General features: G+C 39.7%; 1 protein-coding gene across 8 annotated transcripts; it reads left to right on the top strand.

Annotated features, from left to right (window-relative positions):
- The first annotated feature begins 1,986 nt into the window (after positions 1 to 1,986).
- LOC105697923 (high affinity cAMP-specific and IBMX-insensitive 3',5'-cyclic phosphodiesterase 8) lies at positions 1,987 to 17,282 on the top strand. 8 transcript variants are annotated; one of them, XM_012421663.2, is made up of 19 exons: positions 1,987 to 5,010; positions 5,568 to 5,672; positions 9,083 to 9,177; positions 12,113 to 12,172; positions 12,393 to 12,583; positions 13,070 to 13,129; positions 13,217 to 13,283; positions 13,714 to 13,881; positions 13,972 to 14,186; positions 14,431 to 14,579; positions 14,661 to 14,797; positions 14,935 to 15,042; positions 15,125 to 15,327; positions 15,426 to 15,704; positions 15,780 to 15,906; positions 15,970 to 16,110; positions 16,216 to 16,507; positions 16,577 to 16,644; positions 16,752 to 17,282. In XM_012421663.2, the coding sequence occupies exons 1-19, from the start codon at positions 4,893 to 4,895 to the stop codon at positions 16,827 to 16,829; spliced, it is 2,661 nt and encodes an 886-aa protein (XP_012277086.1). In that variant the 5' UTR covers positions 1,987 to 4,892; the 3' UTR covers positions 16,830 to 17,282. The 8 variants fall into 8 exon arrangements, with proteins under 8 accessions (XP_012277086.1, XP_023290524.1, XP_023290523.1 ...); XM_023434756.1 differs by having other exon boundaries at positions 1,988 to 2,237; positions 4,549 to 5,010; positions 13,714 to 14,186; XM_023434755.1 differs by having other exon boundaries at positions 1,988 to 3,187; positions 4,549 to 5,010; positions 13,714 to 14,186.
- Positions 17,283 to 19,243: the final 1,961 nt, after the last annotated feature.

Genomic DNA, 19,243 nt, shown 5'->3' with positions numbered 1-19,243 from the left:
TTAGTAAAGTCGCTGGTGCGGATCGAGTCTAAAGCTGTATATACAAGAGTCTAGAATTGAGAAATAATTATCCCAAAGAAGATCTATTTCGTTTCTAATATTCTAGGGAGGAAGCTCGATCAGTGGATCAGTTTAGAGAAGATGGTTTGGATCGATCACAATCGGTCTAATTTTCTAAACGAGGATTTCGACGTCTGATTCAAAAAAGGGGTGCACTACTTAGAAGGTACCGAAATCTTGTGTGCTTGGCATTGAAAAAAAAAAAATAAAATAAAAATAAAAAGTAATTTGAAAATGCTGCATAATCGAGGGAACCGTGTACGATTTTTTTACCGAGCTTTTTGAAGTTTCTCTTCCGTGTCTATTTTCTCTCGAATTTTCTTGCATCGGTGGCGACTGTAGATTACTATTTCGGAAAGACTATGGTCTCGAGCTATTCCATTTAAAATCGGCGACCAGTCTTCGAGTTCTACGCGATCTCCGCAAAACCGAAGACGCTTTTCGTCAAGATACGCTCGAATGGCAGATAATGGCCTTACACATCTTTCGTGACATAGGACCTTATTATGGAAAAGAAAAAGATAAATCGCGAGACATTTTTTTATCAATGAGAAAGGAAACTATCTTAGATTCCATGTAAAAAAGGGACTAAAATTTTCATACGAAGTAAAGCGAAGAGATAAAGGGACAAGTTGTGCTAAAAATATGGAAACCGTGAGCAGATTTTATTTTAAGTAGAATTAGATTTTGTATGATATAATTTCTACTGGGCGGTGGAGAAATAGTTAAATAAGTTAAATAGAGAAGAGTGGAAAGGGGCGTTGAATAAAATTTATTATTGTATATTAAATGTTCTAAGTGGAGTTATAAGCTTTGAGAGTAATTGAAGTAAAAGTGGATACAGAGAAAAATAGCAGAGTAATAAATCTCATTTTGTTAAGAAATAATTGTACAACCGTTTCTGACAAACCTCGTACGTTTTTCCAAACTGTTCCCGAACCATTGGTTTAGTCATGTTCCTCAAAACATTGAACATTCATTCACTTAGATTTTAGACATAAACATTAATTATCAAACATCTAATTATACATATCACAAAAGGTGAAATCGTCTCATAGCAAGAAAAACTTGTAAAAACTTCTGTCAAAACACCCCAAACAGTCGAAAGTCAACTTCCAATTGAGAAGCGCTTAAAGAAGCAACCATGAAGATATTAAAAAAATTATTTTTCACGGACGGTAATAATTTAAATTTCTTCAAGACGAATAGACGAAAAACTACAATAATGCATGCAACGAAATTTACAGCTTTCTTTTCGTTATCTTGGAGGGATACACCGTACATATATATACTACTTGTGTATACAGAATTGTCATGCAATAAGCAAACGTCACTTTTTTATTTTGTACACGGATACTTCATTGAGATGAAGACTTTAAAGTATGCTCTAAAAACACATTGACTTGCAAGAGAAAAAGAAGATGCTGGAGGGATATCTCACTTCCTTCTTCATATTTGCCGTCTCAGAGTGCTGTCAGAGACACGAGCTTGTCTGAATATATATCGTGGAACACTTTAGAAGCACTAGCAGTTGACTCGTCTCCTTAGTGATAACAAGTGTATACAAGAAAAAATTTTTTCTTCGGATTTTTGGAAGAATTTTTTCACGCGAAGTGCATTGAGACGATATTTCCGGTGTTATAAATATAATATAATTAAAGCACATAGTGGCATAAGACATACACACCATAAACACTGAATAGAAACCAGAAACTTTAAAATACCATATAATAGAGGAGTTAAAAAAATTGATTATTGCTCTGGATTCAGAGAGATATTTAGAAATGGGGGAAAAAGATAAGAAAACGTCAGTGACGAATAAAAATAATCAACGTCAGCCTTGACTGTGTCGTTAATATTGTTCGTCCTTGACTATTATGCAAATCGAGACTACCTTCACCAAGTTGAGAGATGCCATCTCTGTTTCGTTCTTCTCTGACAGAACGAATTATTCCTGACGCGCAGAAGACGTTGCGGAAATTAAGGAAGTATCCAACAATTGGAAATCGAAAAATCTGGGAATCATGAACAAGCTTCTAAAAGTGGCTCTGTTTTTTCTTATCGTTGTCCATTATCAAAAATCTCCTTATTTCATATCGTGAAAAAATAGTGGTGTTTGAGTGTCGAAGAAACATCTTCCACCTCGTCTACTCGATGGCTGACTCCCAAAACAGCAGGTATTTCAATTTTTCTTTCTCATTTTCAACACATTTTTATAAAACAACGTGATATCAAAGTCACGATAAGACTCGATAACGAACTCGTCTCTGTAAAAGTGAACCAGATATCGGGCAAGATATATTGCTGTATTTTGGCAAGCATGCAGTGACAATGCCATGGCCATTTTAGCTTTGTGTTATTATTTCATGCATAAAAGAATACTGATTGGTATTTACATATATCTTTCGATTATTATACAGGAACCATCCATCATGTATTCAACGTTGACGTTGTCTTTCATTTAATTTTATAATTTAATTCATTTGATTTTCGGAGATTTCAATGCCTGTCAGGCCTCGTTCTCCTCGACCTCTCATTAACTTTTGTTAGATAAATTTCCAAATAATTTGTGGGGATGTGAATTCCGATGACCGTATATATAAATAAATGTTGTCCGGTAAAGGCGGATGCGCATTGCAAGGTATTCGTATCTACGTATATCTACGTATATCTACGTATATCTACGTTAGGAGGACAGCTCGAGAACGCACCACGATAAATACCTGATAAGGTCTTAAGTAAAGATGACTTACGTCACGACAAATGAGAGAACATCTTAAGGCAAATAGTCATTACACCCGTGGTGTAACGAGCGATTAAATGTCTAATTGAAGCTGCCTGCATTTCGTATTTAGTTAGCTAGCTCACGTTGGATCCTTATGTTCGTCTAGTAAGAGGTTCTTAAACGCAATTGGCAATTTCTCTCCTTCAAGAATTTATTACCTCGAAATGTGAGAACTGCTTTCAGATCATTCCAATTCAGACACTGGACATGTAAAATGTGTTAAGTTCAGAAGCCCAGGATTTAAGTGGCGATAAATTGGACTGAACTCGCCCCTAAAAAATACCCAAACTGTAAAATTTGCCCAAGTGCCAGTAAAAGCCTAAAAAGGGCAATTGCCAATAGGTACGTATTTCGAAATAATTAAAAAGAAATCCCACACTCGAAAGCAGTTAATATTTCAAGCATTTAATATATATTTAGACTGTCAATGGCATCGTGGATATTACTTTTGCATTAATTTTATTTTAATGATTTCATAAATTGTACCTATTATCGTGTAATGGCACATTTTGGGGGACGTTTATATTTAATTTCTGTATTTACATAATCGGTATAACTTGTTTCCCTCGCCAGTAAAAAAGAATACAAATTCGAATGCTCATTTCGGATTCATCTCGCGTTCATTCATAATGAAATGACCACTTTTCCCATTTTACAGTATCATCTCACCGGGGCAATCTTCCTTTACCACCAGTATTTTGGATCTGGAATATCTGCTCGGTATCTGCATACGCAATTACGGGTCTGTCTCAATTAACTTTTCCGGTAAAATGAAAGTTGGTAATGCACGTTGATTACTCTCTCCCTAAAAAATCATGGCCTTGTACGAAAGCGTCTGAAACACTGTCCGACTTTCTCTACTGTCACCAGTGCCAATTTCGTGGAGTGGTCATTGGTTTTATTCGATCAACATGAGCCAAAATTTTTTCTCCCACGTATCTTTGCAGAAATCGAATATAAAGCGGTTCTCTTTTATTTAGCTCGATTCCACGGATTGGAATTATTCATAAGCTGGAAAATGAATAACAAACGGTGAAGTATTCAGCCTGAACGAGATTCCGTGGCGAGACAAAAATGTAAAGGACGCATAAAACCCATTAAGGCTTTACGATACTTTTACGCAGTTTCTGCATCATTTTCTTCTGATGATGACAATTTTAAGGGTGAAAGGAACTCGAGATTAAAAGAACTACCAAATAAGGGCTGCACATCAGGCGGTTTTATGGAATATCGGGTCGTTAGTATATTTTAATGCTCGGGTCGAGTCTTCAATGGTATCCGTGATTTCAGAACTCTTTTTCTTCCTCCATTAATTCATGATCTCTGAAAGATTTTCATCACGCCCACGATTTTTCACTCCACTCTAAAATTACTTTAACTATCATCCCAGTTAAATATTTTACTTTATATTCAATATCAAAACCTTTATGCCTGATACCGCTAATAGAAAACCTGCGTCAATAAAATCAATATCGAGTGATCGATTAATTGGTATTCTTAGTTTCATACACACCAAATCATTCAACTTCACCTGAAACGTTTGCAACACACTTTATACCTTGTGCCCATTCAATTACACGTGCCGCTTGCATTAATGAAAATCTCGTGGACGTTAGTGGACTTGTAATATGCCGCATGTGCGTCGAATATAAAAATTGTTAGTTGAGAAGGAATGACAAGAAATGATTATTATTATTTTCCAGAATTCACCGATCGGCTCTAATTATTGGGAAGGCGATCGAACTTCTTGGACCCACAAAATTCCCTGAGACAGGGACCTTTTCCGACCCTCACAGATGGAATCTTGCTCGATTCGTGAAGCTGCGATCGATCGCGATTTTCGGATCCCACTGACCCCGTTGATCGATACTTTTTCGAGGATTATTACCGCTCAATCGATCCCTCATGACTACCGATCGTGCTTCGATTTCCTCACGGAAATCGCGCCTCTTGCTACTTCTCTTAACGGAGCTCTTTAACATCGAGGCTGATAAACTCTTCAGGATGAGAGCAGTCGAAGAAGACCCGTAGCCTAATTCGTCATCCGATGAAAATGGGATGCTCACCTAGTATGGTCTTCCAGTGCGTTAAAAACAGGGAAAAACTTGCCGACGAGAGGAAAAAGACCGTGGAACCGGAGTCCATTTATTCCCTAGTCAAGGAAGGCAAGTACTCGCTCATAAACCAAAGTCCGAATTTTATTTTCAACTCCTTCATGAATTTTAAATGGGGTTTCGATTAGATGCCAATTTAGCAATAACAGAAAATGATCAACTTCATTTGTATCGAAGACATCGATTTTAAGATAGTGGACATATGAACGTGTTCAGAATATAATTGGAGAAAAATTATCATCTGGAATATTGGGTGAAAAATTAATACTCGGTTTGTACATGTAGAAAAATCGTCCTGGACATGGTGCTCCAGTTTGATCGAATAGCGATTAATGGCAGGATAAAAACAGCGCAATAGTTTCAATAAGATTGTACAGAGAGGGGAAACTTCTGGGTAACAGTGATTCTCTCTCCTTGACCTGGTCTGCAAGTGGCCGATGTACAGCCAGATTCATCGTTCGTGACTCAAATTCATCGAAATGTATACAAGAGACGGACTTCGAGTGATTTATCGATGTGCTTGAAAAGACGAAATTTAAACCACCGCTTGAATGGCACAGCAATGCAAATATATTCGCACACCCTCACACGGTTATTCGTAATTGCAGATATTTCGGACAGGAGTAAAGACCCGAGCAAGGAATTCTACATCTGGGACAAAAGAAGATCCTATGAAAAGCCTTCGATCCTCATCAAGAAGTCATCAAAAACTGGTCAGTCTCTTTTCCTTTTACATCTCACCGCTGCCGCTGTGCTACTAATTAATTAATCAACCCCATCTTTCCACTTTTTCGAGCTTTGACACTTCGCCGGCCCGTACAAAAAAATAAACACCTTCAGATAAAGAGCGTGAAAATCTCCTCAGCTTTTTATCAAACCCCCGATTGATTTATTTCTCAGTTCCTGCGACGTCGCTATTTTTCTCATCCGTAAAAAGAGTGCCAAACGATAGTCTAGGCAAGTGATTGATAATTTCGAGGCAGGAATTGCGCCTCCAATTGCAATTTTTTGCCGATTAATCATTGTGTTTATCTCTGTATAAAAAAAATTTCTAAAATACCTCTGCGTTACTCGTGTCCTATATTTTATTTGTTTATTGACATTCAGTCTTAGAAATGTTCTGGCTCCCTTCCGGAAAAATGGAATCGGCCGGACAGGTCGGGTGCGAAATCAAGTGATTGATAATTTCCAGGCACTGCACCTCCGCTTGCAATTTTTGGCAATTAATCATTGTTTTTATTACTGTATAAAAAAAAATTGCTAAAATACCTCCGCGTTCCTCGTTTCGTATATTTCATTTTTTAATTGATATATTCAGTCTTAGAAATGTTCTGGCTCCCTTCCGGAAAAATGGGATCAGCCGGACAGGTCGGGTGCGAAATCAGGCTGACGGGTTCCACTCGGGGTTTACATCGGCGTTTACCGTGCCATCGGCGATCTGGTTTACAGTTCCTACATTGCCAGGTCTAACCCACCAACCAACATTCACCTCCATGCAGTCGGGGATATCACGCGTGCCGTTCACTTCTCGTATCGTTAATGTTCTCCACCAGATTCGGCTCAGTCTCTGGCAAACTCTTCACGAAACGCCTCACGAGCCGCGCCGTTCCCCGCGGTTTCGGCAGAAATCACGTTTAGTGTTCGCTTGAAATAAACAAGAAAATAAATAAATCAAAGGAATATTAAGAGCCGTTCTCCCGACCTCGATTCAGCCCCTGGGGATGGAACAGGAATCGACTTCCGCGTTGGGTAGGGACCAGTCCTTCAACATGTGTGAGTGAATTAAACACGAAAAGGGTTCAATTAAAAAATCCCGCGGCGGTGTTAAATCAGTGACGGATTAAAAAATAAAATGGTGGACTATATCGAGTGCGGCTAAAATTATTCTTCGTCGTTTAGGTATTATTACACGGTGGATACGTAATTCAGGGTTGGTCGAAGTCGAAGCGCTGCAAGTACTTGCAAATGTTGAATGTTTCTTAATATATATTCAAGAAATAGTAGAGATAAGCAAGAATGTGGATGATGCGTAAGTAGTGGCTCAGGTGACGAAGATTTTCTAGGGAGTTTATTTTATCCATCGGACAAGGATGCAGCGAGGAATGAACCTCTATAAAAAAAAGGGATCTATCGGGCAGGATTATTCAACATGGTTACCTTGGAAGTGCGCGCATAAATGAGAAGCTTCCATGCGAAAATTATCTACCGGATATTTTAACGTCGATTGTTAATGCCTAAGGGTATCGCACTTGTAAATCATCTCTTGCTCGGCTTGCGATGCCGAGGAGTTTTGTTGCAGTTACTTATGCAAATGGGACCGGTTTAACTAGGAAATACGATCAGCTGCATTCTCACAGTGATAATAGACTAGGTGCATGCCATTTTACTAGCAGGTTTCTTGCTACCAGTGCAATGCTTTCTATATTCTTCGAAGTCATTTCCTATTGTACAATTTAAATGCATTAAAAACAAGGGAGGTAAAATTTCGAGTCTCGTGTGGCTGATTTATTTGAAGATTTATTTACAGTCCTGAATGATTTTCAGACGCTCATTGTTTGGGGATTTGGTTCTAGATTTTATCGATTCAACCTAGACGCTAAACAGGGACCGAAAAGTCCGGTGATAAAAAATACTATTAAACTGGTATCTCGCTTCTTGTTAACCTAGTTATTCTCAGTTGAAATGTAAAAGTGGCCCGATACGTGAGCGGGGGACCAAAACTGCGTGGGTTGATGATCTCTATCTACTTCTACTTCCACCTGATCTTTTTTGCATCTTTTATTTGTCTAGTCGTGGATATTTCACCGTTACTATTTTTTTTTACCTGGCCCTCAATAACAAATTTTTAGCTTCGATTTATAATTAGAGAATCATTATTATACAATTTATTCGCAGGGACTGATTAATAGTAGGGAATTTTTTTTTATCGCACTGCTAAAAATATACCCGATGACGTTCATTCAGGATAATACTTCCTTGTTCCCTTTCGATCGAATTTCCACGAGTTACACATTTGGGAAGCGAATACAGGGGAGATATACGATGGTCAATAACTTTTAATGTCGACCAGGTTGAAATATACCAGAGACAGGACTGAATAATGTGGGACGCAATAAAACGCTGTTGTAAAACCGACCAGGTCGGATATCAATCACCAAGAATGACGGCTCGAATCAGGGCCTGTGTCGAATTGTCTCACCTCGCATAAAATTTATATCCTTTCACTCTCTCTCTCTGACACTTTTCGTTATTCTCGTGCGGTCTATAAAAATCGAATTTAAAATAACAGGAAAAGAAAAGAGTCGCAAGGGCGAGAGAGAGGTTTCTCTTTCGAAACCGCTTATATATCCAGGGAGAGATGAAAATAAAACGATTCGAGATTAATTAATGACGAATCGGGAATTTTCTTTGTGAAATTACGGGTCGACTCATCCGACATTATCAGGCTAAGAAAGGGGAATATCTCGAGATAAAGTCTGTCGAAACTTTCTTCCCGTCGTTTTTTTTTTCACACTTTCATTATCGGCGTCGAACATTGCAGAGCTTTGCATCTGTCAGGAGGGCAAGCGTGGTTAAATTAATTTCGGAGTACGTAATAAAAAAAAAAGAGTTCTTGATAAAGTCGACATTTGAAAAAATTCTCTTATGCTTCTGTTTCTATTTCGAATTTTATTATCATATCGAGATTATAATTTGAGAAAATCATTTTAAAAAAAAAGTGGATCGATCTTTATGGCTCTTAGTTACCAGGCTCGCAAAGATTACTCTTTCGGCACAACTTTACGCGGTTGAAAAGCCTCGAACACTGTGTTGAGTAAAACCTCGAGTGATCGATGAAGTGTCGTTCTGTCATGAAAAGTGAAAGACAAGTCCAGGTGTTACCGTCACGATAGATGATCTAGAAATACCGAGACGAAAGTCTATATGTCATCGCTTTCGGAAAAGTCTTCCCTTCCGATCGAAGATGGCACCTCGGACGAAAAACGATTACTCGCCTACAATGGTACGTACAAAGATGAATATATAATTCGCCTCATCATTTAAAATGACAGAAACGTAGCACAACGACACGTCGCTTTTGCATTATCGGATCATGATTTAATTAAATATTTAATTTGTTAAGGCGAGGGAACAAATGGCGACTTCGCCGACGAGCAAACCCCATCGATAGCAGCGATTCTATCCACGTTAGAGGAAGACGTGGATTATCTTCCAATCGTGAGTCTCTCTTTTTATCCTGACATTTTATTAACCCATTTCCGTCGACATTCATCCCAAGGAATTAAAATATAATTTTCATAAGTACGCAATAATATTAAAATATAATTTACGCCCTCATCGTTTTCAGACACTTCCTTCGAATCAATCAGTACTTTCTTACATTCAAGTTTATGCTTTTTTTTTTTTACGTTCCACAAGACTGACAATGATCTACGATTGTACAGCGACCTTCATTATCACCGCGCACTTCCACTTACAATTAGTAATCATTCCTAACGTTCCTACGTTGCTCAATTATTTAAATTATAACAACGCGGGTAATTTCATTCTTCCGTCGGAGTAACCATTCATAAAAAAATTCCCATTCCAAAGGTTTGAAAGGGAAGAAATATGTCCAAGCGGTCAGAAAGTCGATTTCCGAAATTTTTTCCAAGGTGAGATAACGAGTAAGTGGGGCCGATGTATGTAGACAATTTAGAGGAGTGAAGGGTAATTGTCGCTCCACTATGGGGGTGTATCCATTCTATAGACTCAACACTTTGGCGGTGCAATCGCTGATGATCAAGTATTGATAACAACACGCAAAGTGGACAGCTGGGCTCGCTTGAAATATCTTCCACGTGTACTTCCGCTGACAAGGCTCGGATCAATATTTCATCGCTCCATCGTGCAAGCGATGTGTAAACTTAATCCGATAGTTGCAACCACCCATTCGTTGAAATCCCCAGGACTCATCTTTAAAAAATATTATAACGCCCTGAAAACCCTTAAACAAAAATTCCCAAGTCACTCCAAGAAGCAAATCCGACAATTCGTCCTCGTGCCAATATTTTCAAGGGCCATGTTAAGAATGAAAGAAAAATTCTTATCGGTGATATTTTCCTTGTGAGTCGACTGTGACGCTTTAGTCATTACTCTTCGTGTGCTTCCTCGTTATTCCGAGATTTACGCCGTGTCGAGAGAATGATTGTTCGTGACCAGTCGTTGTAAGGAAGAAGACATTATCAACGTCCTCAGGAGTACAACTCGAGGTTCGATTTTCCAGCGTTCGATATTATCGAGCGATCTCAAGTTCTCGACATCTCGCGGACGCATCGAAATAAGTAATATTATCAGTACCGCGCGGACCGCTCTGATAACAGGTCGACGTTTCGTCGCGCATCGCGTGTATGCAATTACATGGGCTTCATTCCAATTACGGCGTGATTTCACATCCCCATTCGATCGTGCCTTCGTCGTCCTCTTGCTGTCACGCAAGACTTGAACAATTATCACGGGTCAAGGGGCACAATTACTGATTAGAACACGGCAGGGTAGTTCGGGATGAAAATAGCCATGATAACACACCATGGTCGACCGATTCGCGGCATAAATTTTCGATAACCACCCCCAGAGTCTAAAATTACGCCTATTATTATAACATCAATAACTTCCCCCCCAATTCTTAATATCAATAAAAATGCATAAATCGGGAATATAGATAAAAATGGTGGAATTTAAAAATCGAACTTTAGTATAAAATTAGGCTCCATGATATTCACATGTTTTAGTCTCACTGGGAACGCATAAATCGTGGATGAAAGGAAAATGAGGAAATTTTCAAGTTTCGTGGGAATTTAAAATCCAGGGTCGAGAGGGGAGAGGTTAAAATACGAGTCGATCAATTTGTTCATGTAATTTGTAACGCCGGTCGCAAATTATAGGTGTGGGTCTGGCATTAGTTGACCCGGCTGCAATATTCGCCGATAAATCGCGGAATGGGAATAGAAAAATGTGCAAATCGAGCGTTGCCCATTGTTTAGCAACGGGTCGCGATGGATTAATATGCGGCGGAATTGCCCGGGCAAAAATAGCCGCAAATACCTCGTAATCAACCAGTTTGCGTAACTTGTAACTAGCGCCTGCGAAGTCATAAATTACGGCACCACCGGTGGGGTTATTTAACCTGACATGGAAATTTAAATTGAACCGCGGAAGTTCCGGACCGTTCGCGATCGATCCTTCCAACACATTTAAAACACTTCCCTGAACACCATGTACCGTTCGAAATTTTCCAAATCTAAAATATATACCTCCATTTATCGCTAAAACTTCATTGCATAATTTAAATTGAACATGCCGCGCAGAGACAATCCCCAATCGTCATCCCAAGAAGTGCAAGGGTATTAATAAATAAATAATTAGATATTCACGCAGATCAGATTTTTCCAAGATTTTCAACCGAGAGGAGTGGATTATTGAAAAGTGATTCGAAGGGACGATCATTTCATATGAATTTTTTCTCGCAATCGCATCGGAGTTCACTTGATGTATCTCGGTGCAAAATGCGAGTGCCCCTGGCATATTGCACTCGATGGCCGTGCAGTCGTTAAAAAATCGAACTGTCGTGGGAGTTTGACAATAAATGCACCCGTGAAATGAGCTACACTCGTCGATCGACACAACCGGCATTGTACGTTTCCAGCTGGACAGGAGACGACGATGTCTTTATCAATAAAGACTGTGAGGACTCGTGGTACGCACGACTCTTCGACATGTTCTGCGGAAGGGTTCAAGTTAAATGGTTCACGAGTAAAAATAAAATGCACGTCAAGGTGAATCCCCGCCACCACGTTCTAACAATCCCGAGGAATGAATCTCTACCCTTGAGTCATCGATAAAAGAGACATACAAAAAATAACAACATACATTTCGCAACTTCTGCCGTTTGCCAAGACCTTCGTTCGTTGCACTTCGTTTATTTAGGGATGCAGGAAAGCCGAAATAATTCTGACGCATATACCAGTCCGTACATAGATACTCAAGTCATACGTTCGAAAATAGGACTTCCTCCGTGTATCTAATTTCCGGATTTTTTTTTTCTTATTTTATGTGTTAACTTTTTTTTTTTATTACGGCCATTAGTGAAAAATCGGATGTTTCAACATTTCAGAAGGGGCCTCAGGACCTGAAGCCGAATCTGCTGACGACAATCGTACCAGGGGTAGTGAAGGTAAGTTAGTGTAGTATTTCACGAACACTTCAACAAAGGGTTGATTAGGATTAAGGGGCAAAAATATGGTAACTTTTTTCACATTGGCGGTGAAATCTATGTCTGGACGGCCAAATGATACAACGAGCCACCTCGTGCGCTTTTTGATAAGGCTTTGAATATCGGTGACGAGGAGGTCTCTTTGCCACTGATAAGCGCTCAGATTTCTCCTGATTGGCAGATATTATTAGTGTTCGCGAGGGATGATCAACAATCGGAAGTGCTTGGAAATGCGGCGAGGAGGTTGGGCTGGAGTGTCACTTTTGCGAAAACTTTGGAAAAGGCCGTGGAAGCTTTTCACACTCGTTATCACGATGTAGTGATAATCGATCACAGGGGACATCGGGGCCCGGAAGCTGATAACATTTGCAGGTATGACTTCGTTAAACAATCTGAATTTTTTCCTAAATACCCTCTCCGCCTCCAAATTTTTCCCTTTTCCCTATTCCAAAATTCCGATTATTTTGTTTCCCTTTCTTGAGATGAAGAAATTTAAGTTAAGGTCCGTTCATACCTCGAATGCGACTCGCGACTGTTTTCAATGTCACGGAGGCGGGAAATTTAAAAAATGAAAGCTCTTCAAGTGTGACACTTGACTACCTGTACGCGAGCATTTTAAACGTGTCGATAAGAAAGCTACGAATGATACCAAGTGACGTAAGCGATTAAACCCACCGATAATCAGGAACGACTGCATCTCACAAAGTTTACGGAGACTCTTGTTTTTATCGACGTAGCAGTATTCGGGAATCCCTAAACAGCGATATGTATAAAAACATCGGTATAAACGTTCACTGATCTGTACCAAAAAATCGAGCATTTAGTATATTTATTGACAATTGTTTCTTATATTTCCAGAGCAATTAGAACTACGAACTGTAGTCACAATACTGTCGTGATAGCACTCGTAAAAAAATCGTGAGTATCATGCGCTCTGAGAAATGAATTACTTTTAATCGGCATTAGGATTCAAGGTGATAAATTTTTGTTTAATGACTCTTTCAGATTCCTTACGGCGTCAAGTAAGGATGAAATAGTCATCGTGGATTTACTGGAGACAGGATTCAGCAGAGTGAGCACTAGATCAGCAGTATTAAGCGAAAAGTCGGCGAGAGAGAGGAGGCGTTATAGTTTTATTTTCCAAATGTTCTAACGGAAAATGGCAGGATTATAGTAAATTTTCATTTACTCGATATCACATTTACCTAAGCTACCTCGTAGGTTTAGTCTCAAGTATTTCCACCTCAGAGATATTTCCCTCCCGAAATGCACTTACGAGTACAAAATTCAAAACATATATCTATTTTTTTTTTTACAGCTTTTGTTCCGCCAAATTTTGAGTACGCCCTTCCGGACTAATTGTTTTACGGAACAAAGTCTTTACCCTAAAAATAATTTTATTATAATCGATACGTATTGGATAGACATATGATCGATTTGTGACTAATCTTAGTTATAGATTTATCGGTTATTAAGTACTTATCGGGTATGATTTTGTTTAGACCATGACTGAATGTTCACACGAGGGAATATTGGTCAATGAGATGGTTGGAATTTATTCGAGCGAAGTTCAACCGAGAAATCAACTTTCGGCGATCCACACATTGTACTTAGCTGTCGACAGGTGTCGAGACATGGTGCAAGTAACTAATGACCGTCATACAGTACAAGTAAGTCAAAGGCAGATTTATTTAAAAAGTATCGCTTATCAAGATCCAGATTTTATGTCCAGGAGACAATTAGCCGATTTCCTTTTTCAGTTCGTTAACAAAGCCAGCGAGAAATTGTTGGGGCACAAAGTAGACGAAATGGTCGGGAAAGACTTGACGGATATCGTCACGTGTGAGAATTTCGTATTAATGGACCAACAATTACAAAGGGGGAGGGAATTCGAAGGTAACATGACCTGCAAGCGAAAAGGAAACGACACTATCACCATCAACTGCAGGATAGTTCCATTTTGCGCAAACGGAAAGTAAGCTGTACAATCATTGGTAATCGATATCCTCGAGCTGTCACGGTGTTACAGTATCTTAAAAAGAAATCACAATCAATAGGTTTGCTTATCAATAATCGAGTATCGTGAGCACCTTGAAAGGAAATTACGTCTAAGGCCTTTTGAAATATAGCCGCGGAAAAAGAAAAAAAAAAAATAGTACGTGCTATGTCGAAGCAGGATGGCCGATTCGAGTATCGGGAATAATGCTTTGTTTTTCCAGAAAACCGACGCACTATATTTACATCCACGATACTACTTATCTCTTAGAAAATATGGGAGCGATCTCGTCCAATTCGAGTCAGCATCCCCGAGGAAGTCTTTACTCCCTACGTCGAGGTTCCTGTGACGTGAGGTCTATCGGGAGCGACAGTAAAGTTATCGTTTGCGACATTCTCCCTTATCAGTCCACAATATTAGCGAATTATTAACGTATAACATTGATTTTTCCAGCACCCAGGCGGTCCAGTCTGACGAAATTAAATAACTTGCCATTAGAGGCTCCGATTACGAGAGTGATATCTCTGTTAACAAATGCAATGGCCGACACGATCTCGACGAACCCCGAGATCGCTATGCAAATTGATAAGGTACTCTGATACAACCAAAAACGAAAACTGACCCTGCTTTTTTTTTTTTACCGGAGCGCTCGCTCAAAATATTAACGCAAGGAAATTTTTAATCCCTGTTATATCTCTTTCCTTCAGTATTACAATTTTCTTTTCAGGCGATCGAGACCCTAAAAATCACAGAACTATACGCGCCGTACTTGAAAGAGGACACCAAACTCCACGGAGATCCCGTGGCGACCGATTTTATCGGAGCCCTGATATCGGTATGACTTCAAGAAGAATATTTAATTTATTTTTAAAAGTTAATTCCTTATCTACGAATTAAATTCCTTCCTTACTACAAAGGCTCCCCCATACTGCCGGGATTCCCGAAGATCGTCAAACGATTCCTCGAGTAAACTCGCAGCAATTCGAATGATCAATAGTCAAGGAAATCATCGGGCTTCCGTAAGAAATCTTCCCGGAAATCATGAGATCATGGAACTTTTGGACACGAGTCTCGAGTGGACATTCGAGATATTCGACTTGGAGGTAGTGACGGCAAGAAGGTGAGAGCGTGATTAATAAGTTTACCTGGTATTTAAAAATTCTAGCCCGAGAAATATTCATAATTAAATCTTCGCTTATTACAATTTTTCTGTTTAAGGCCCCTGGTCTATTTGGGAATGAACCTAATGGGTTTGTACCGCGTACCGGAAAGGCTTAACTGCGACGAGAAGGTTTTGCAAAATTGGCTTACGGTGGTGGAGATGAATTATCACGTGGAGAACAGTTATCACAACTCCACCCACGCTGCTGACGTATTACAGGCAATCGGAAGGTTTTTACAAGCCGAGAGGCTGAGAACAATCTTGGATCCATTGGACGAAGTCGCAGCATTGATAGCAGCAGCAGCCCACGATATCGATCACCCGGGAAGATCGAGGTGAATAAATGAAAATAATTTAATTTAAATTAATTACTAAGGTAATTGGCATCTAAGTACCTTTTAACTCCTCAGTCAATTTCTCACAAACACGGACAACAAGTTGGCGATCCTCTACAACGACTTATCCGTATTAGAGTCCCACCACGCAGCACTGACTTTTAAATTAACTCTGGTCGACGATAGCGTGAATATCTTCAAGGTGAGCCCGCCGTAAACTCCACGGTAGCAAATATATTTAAAAATCAACGCTTAAACATTTCAGAATCTTGAACGAGAGGCGTATAAATTAATGCGACAGAACGTCGTAGACATGATCTTGGCGACGGAAATGTCGAAGCACTTCGAACACTTGGCCAAATTTGTCAACGTGTGCAGTATTAAAATGGGCGATGGACAGTCGGAGGTGAGATACATTTTTTTTCCTGTCGACACATAAATCGATGGTACATGGTTTTAATAATTAAAAAATTCTATATCCCTAATTTCGTATTTTTAACGCGGTATCCAGTTATACACGGACACTTTGGACAATGGCATCTTGCTGCAGGCGGAAAATGTCGCCTTGGTAAAACGGATGATGATAAAATGTGCCGACGTGTCGAACCCAGCAAGACCTTTCAAGTGTTGCATCGAATGGGCCAGACGTATTGCCGAAGAGTACTTCAATCAGACGGACGAAGAAAAAGAAAAGAAGATGCCGATCGTGATGCCGATGTTCGACCGATTGACTTGCTCGATACCGAAATCGCAGATCGGCTTCGTCGACTACATCATCAACGACATGATCGAAGCCTGGGATGGTAATTAATGACATACCCGAACGACCACCACGAAAACCTCTATTTACACAATTTTCATTTTTTTTCCAGCGTTCATCGATATGCCCGAATTAGTTGACTACATGAGACAGAACTACGAGAAGTGGAAGGAGTATCATGTAAGGCCAATGACTGGGAAAAAAAATTCTTTACGTGATTTAACTCTGTAATGATTTTTTTTTATTCCATCGTTTATATTAAAATTCAGACTTACTTCGTTTAACAGGAACAGGGTATATCGACGCTGCAGGATATCGAGATGATACAGAAGTTACCGGAGCTGCAAATAGCGCGTTTGTCGTAAATTACGCGTGTTTCGGGGAAAAATTAAAAAAAAAAAATAATTACTCCTCCGTCCTGTGGTAATCGCAACCTCGAAGCCATTACGGAGCGAAACGTGGGAAGTTCTCGCGAGTTCAAAGAGAAGGAAAGTTTACGCTTGTAAATTATTTTTAATAAACACAGTACTCGTTTTATTACCATTGGTTGCGGCACCCTCGAGCCCGAGTATTACTTTCTAGATATTTATTCATTGTTACGGTCGAAGTTCGAAAACGGAAGAACATTTAGCTTTGACTCGGAGTTCTTGTTCGGTATCGATAAGGGCCGAGTCTTGCGAGTTATCTGAAAGATTAAGTACTTTCGAATACTTCTTTTTTGCGCCATTCTGGAGCACAGTACCGCATCGTCGAAAATTCTTACCCGAAATCAATAATAGAGTCCCCCAATAAATAATTTGTCAACTGAGAATTAATTACCTAAGAAATCAAGACTCCATTAAATCTTCGTATCACTGTAAAGAGAGATCTGTGCAGATGTTAAGAAATGAAGATAAGGACTGGTAACTTGTCGGATTGAAACACATTGGACAAATGTAGTACATCTCACTTTATTGTTTTCCTTCAAGCCGGTAAATATCGATGCTATCGTTAAGTCTCGTATGTTTACATGAATGAGAGTGAATGAGTGCGAAAGAATATCTCCAAATGGTGTTCGCGAGAAGTTTAGTAGTTAAGTTCTGTCGAAAGTACAAACTGTGTTTTTTGTTTTTTCTTCTTCCACCCAGTGGCCATTGTAACAAAGCCCTGGCCATGTCTATTATTCGTGGTTGCGCCCTAGACAACATGTACAACATGTACGAGAAGTAGTTGTTAACCGTTAGATGCAAGTTATTATCAGAAATGCCACATCGAGATAAACCATCGAGTTTACATTGTACATACATAAGTTACTAAGTTACAAGCTTTAATATAGTTCGTCACGGTCGGGGGCTCGCCTCAGCCCTGTTTGCGCAAAATAGAAAAAGTGGTATGTGATACGGTCACGATAATACAAGACATCGCTACGAAGAACGCATTTTAAAAGGTTGACCCCTCTGTATAATAATATTTTATCCAGTATCGAAGAGACTCCATGAAAACCTCAAGACCGGCCAATAAACATTGGCAGCGAGTTAAAAAGTCGTCTGACCTCAAAATCCTCGTACGTTTATTATTCTTTTTCTCCTTGTTCGTTCTTACTGATCGTCGTTATTTCCGCAAAACGATGATAATATATATGTACCACCTTGCGTTGGAATCGCGTCGTTATCGTTTTCCTTTTCCTTTTCTTTTTATTATCATTCCCCAGTCCGACACCATCAAAGCCTTGGCCAATTTTTCACGGTCAAGTGACGTGCAACAAAGTCGAGCGATCGTTGCCAGCTCGTAACTTTCTCACCGAATGACGTCACTGACCTCCCTGCGATTTGAATCGCGCGCGCGTCCCAAGCGGCCGCCATCTTGGAACGCCAACGCAAGGTATGCAATGTTATGTACCTCCCCTAACACGCGTTATTAACCATTTTATGCCACTTAATTAACATCTCGTTAACACCTTCCGAGGGAACATAATGGATAAATCTACTTGGCTCCCGAGTTCACGCACGACAAACCTCCCAGTCTACACGCCTGGTTGCAAATACACCTCGAAGACCCTAAACCTCGCAAGTTGTTACTTAATGCAGACACTTAATACCGATCTTCTTACACTCTACCTTATGATAGATACACATCGCGTGAGTTTATCGTCTAAATAGGACTGGCACTAAAAAAATCATCAAGTGTACCCTCAACTCTCGGGAAATCTAAGTAATGCCTTAAAAAGATGTCCACATAGGATTGGTAAACACCTTACCGGATAAAGGAGAAAATAGGGGGAAAAAGCCGTTCAACGAGTAGTTATACAAGGACTGTTCGGTGTACAAGTAGGACGATCCTAGATATTAGCTGCTATACCAAGTTTATACCGTACGATTTATACCGTTAATAGCTAACGTTAACGATTACCGGTTAATTCTTACTCTCTCGTTTCTTATCCAAAGTACGCGCCTACTCGCCGTGTTCTCATCTTTCCTCTTTTAATCTCCCGTATTGGAAGTCGCGAAGCTTTTTGACGTTTTACTCACGTTATATGCGTCCTAACTCTACCCGAAGTGTTCTCACGTTATCGATTGTTCCCATCCACAATAAAGCGATTAAATCTCACGAGAAAAAAAAAGTGGGAAAATACCAAGCGCAAAATAATCATACACACGTAAACCATCACCGCGAATGTCGGAGGAAAAAAACCGAAGCTCGAAGTATCTCGTAGGTTTTTAAAAGCTGTGTAAAACGGGATATACATATCAGCGTAGCTACAAGTTAAGAGCAAAATCGGGGTGGGTAAAAATACGTACGC

This window comes from Orussus abietinus, unplaced genomic scaffold, assembly GCF_000612105.2.
Source record: "Orussus abietinus isolate OABI.00-Male unplaced genomic scaffold, Oabi_2.0 scaffold1, whole genome shotgun sequence".
In the NCBI taxonomy this organism is placed as follows: domain Eukaryota; kingdom Metazoa; phylum Arthropoda; class Insecta; order Hymenoptera; family Orussidae; genus Orussus; species Orussus abietinus.
Note: the sequence above shows the minus strand (reverse complement) of the source record. Positions and strands in the feature narration are given on the sequence as shown.

Bases quoted from the DNA above. Each gene is read 5' to 3' on its own strand.
- LOC105697923 (XM_023434756.1), top strand. From the start codon at position 4,893: ATGAAAATGGGATGCTCACCTAGTATGGTCTTCCAGTGCGTTAAAAAC. The intron at 15,328-15,425 runs GTGAGAGCGTGA...TTTCTGTTTAAG, and splicing joins GAGGTAGTGACGGCAAGAAG to GCCCCTGGTCTATTTGGGAA. The intron at 15,705-15,779 runs GTGAATAAATGA...TTAACTCCTCAG, and splicing joins GATCACCCGGGAAGATCGAG to TCAATTTCTCACAAACACGG.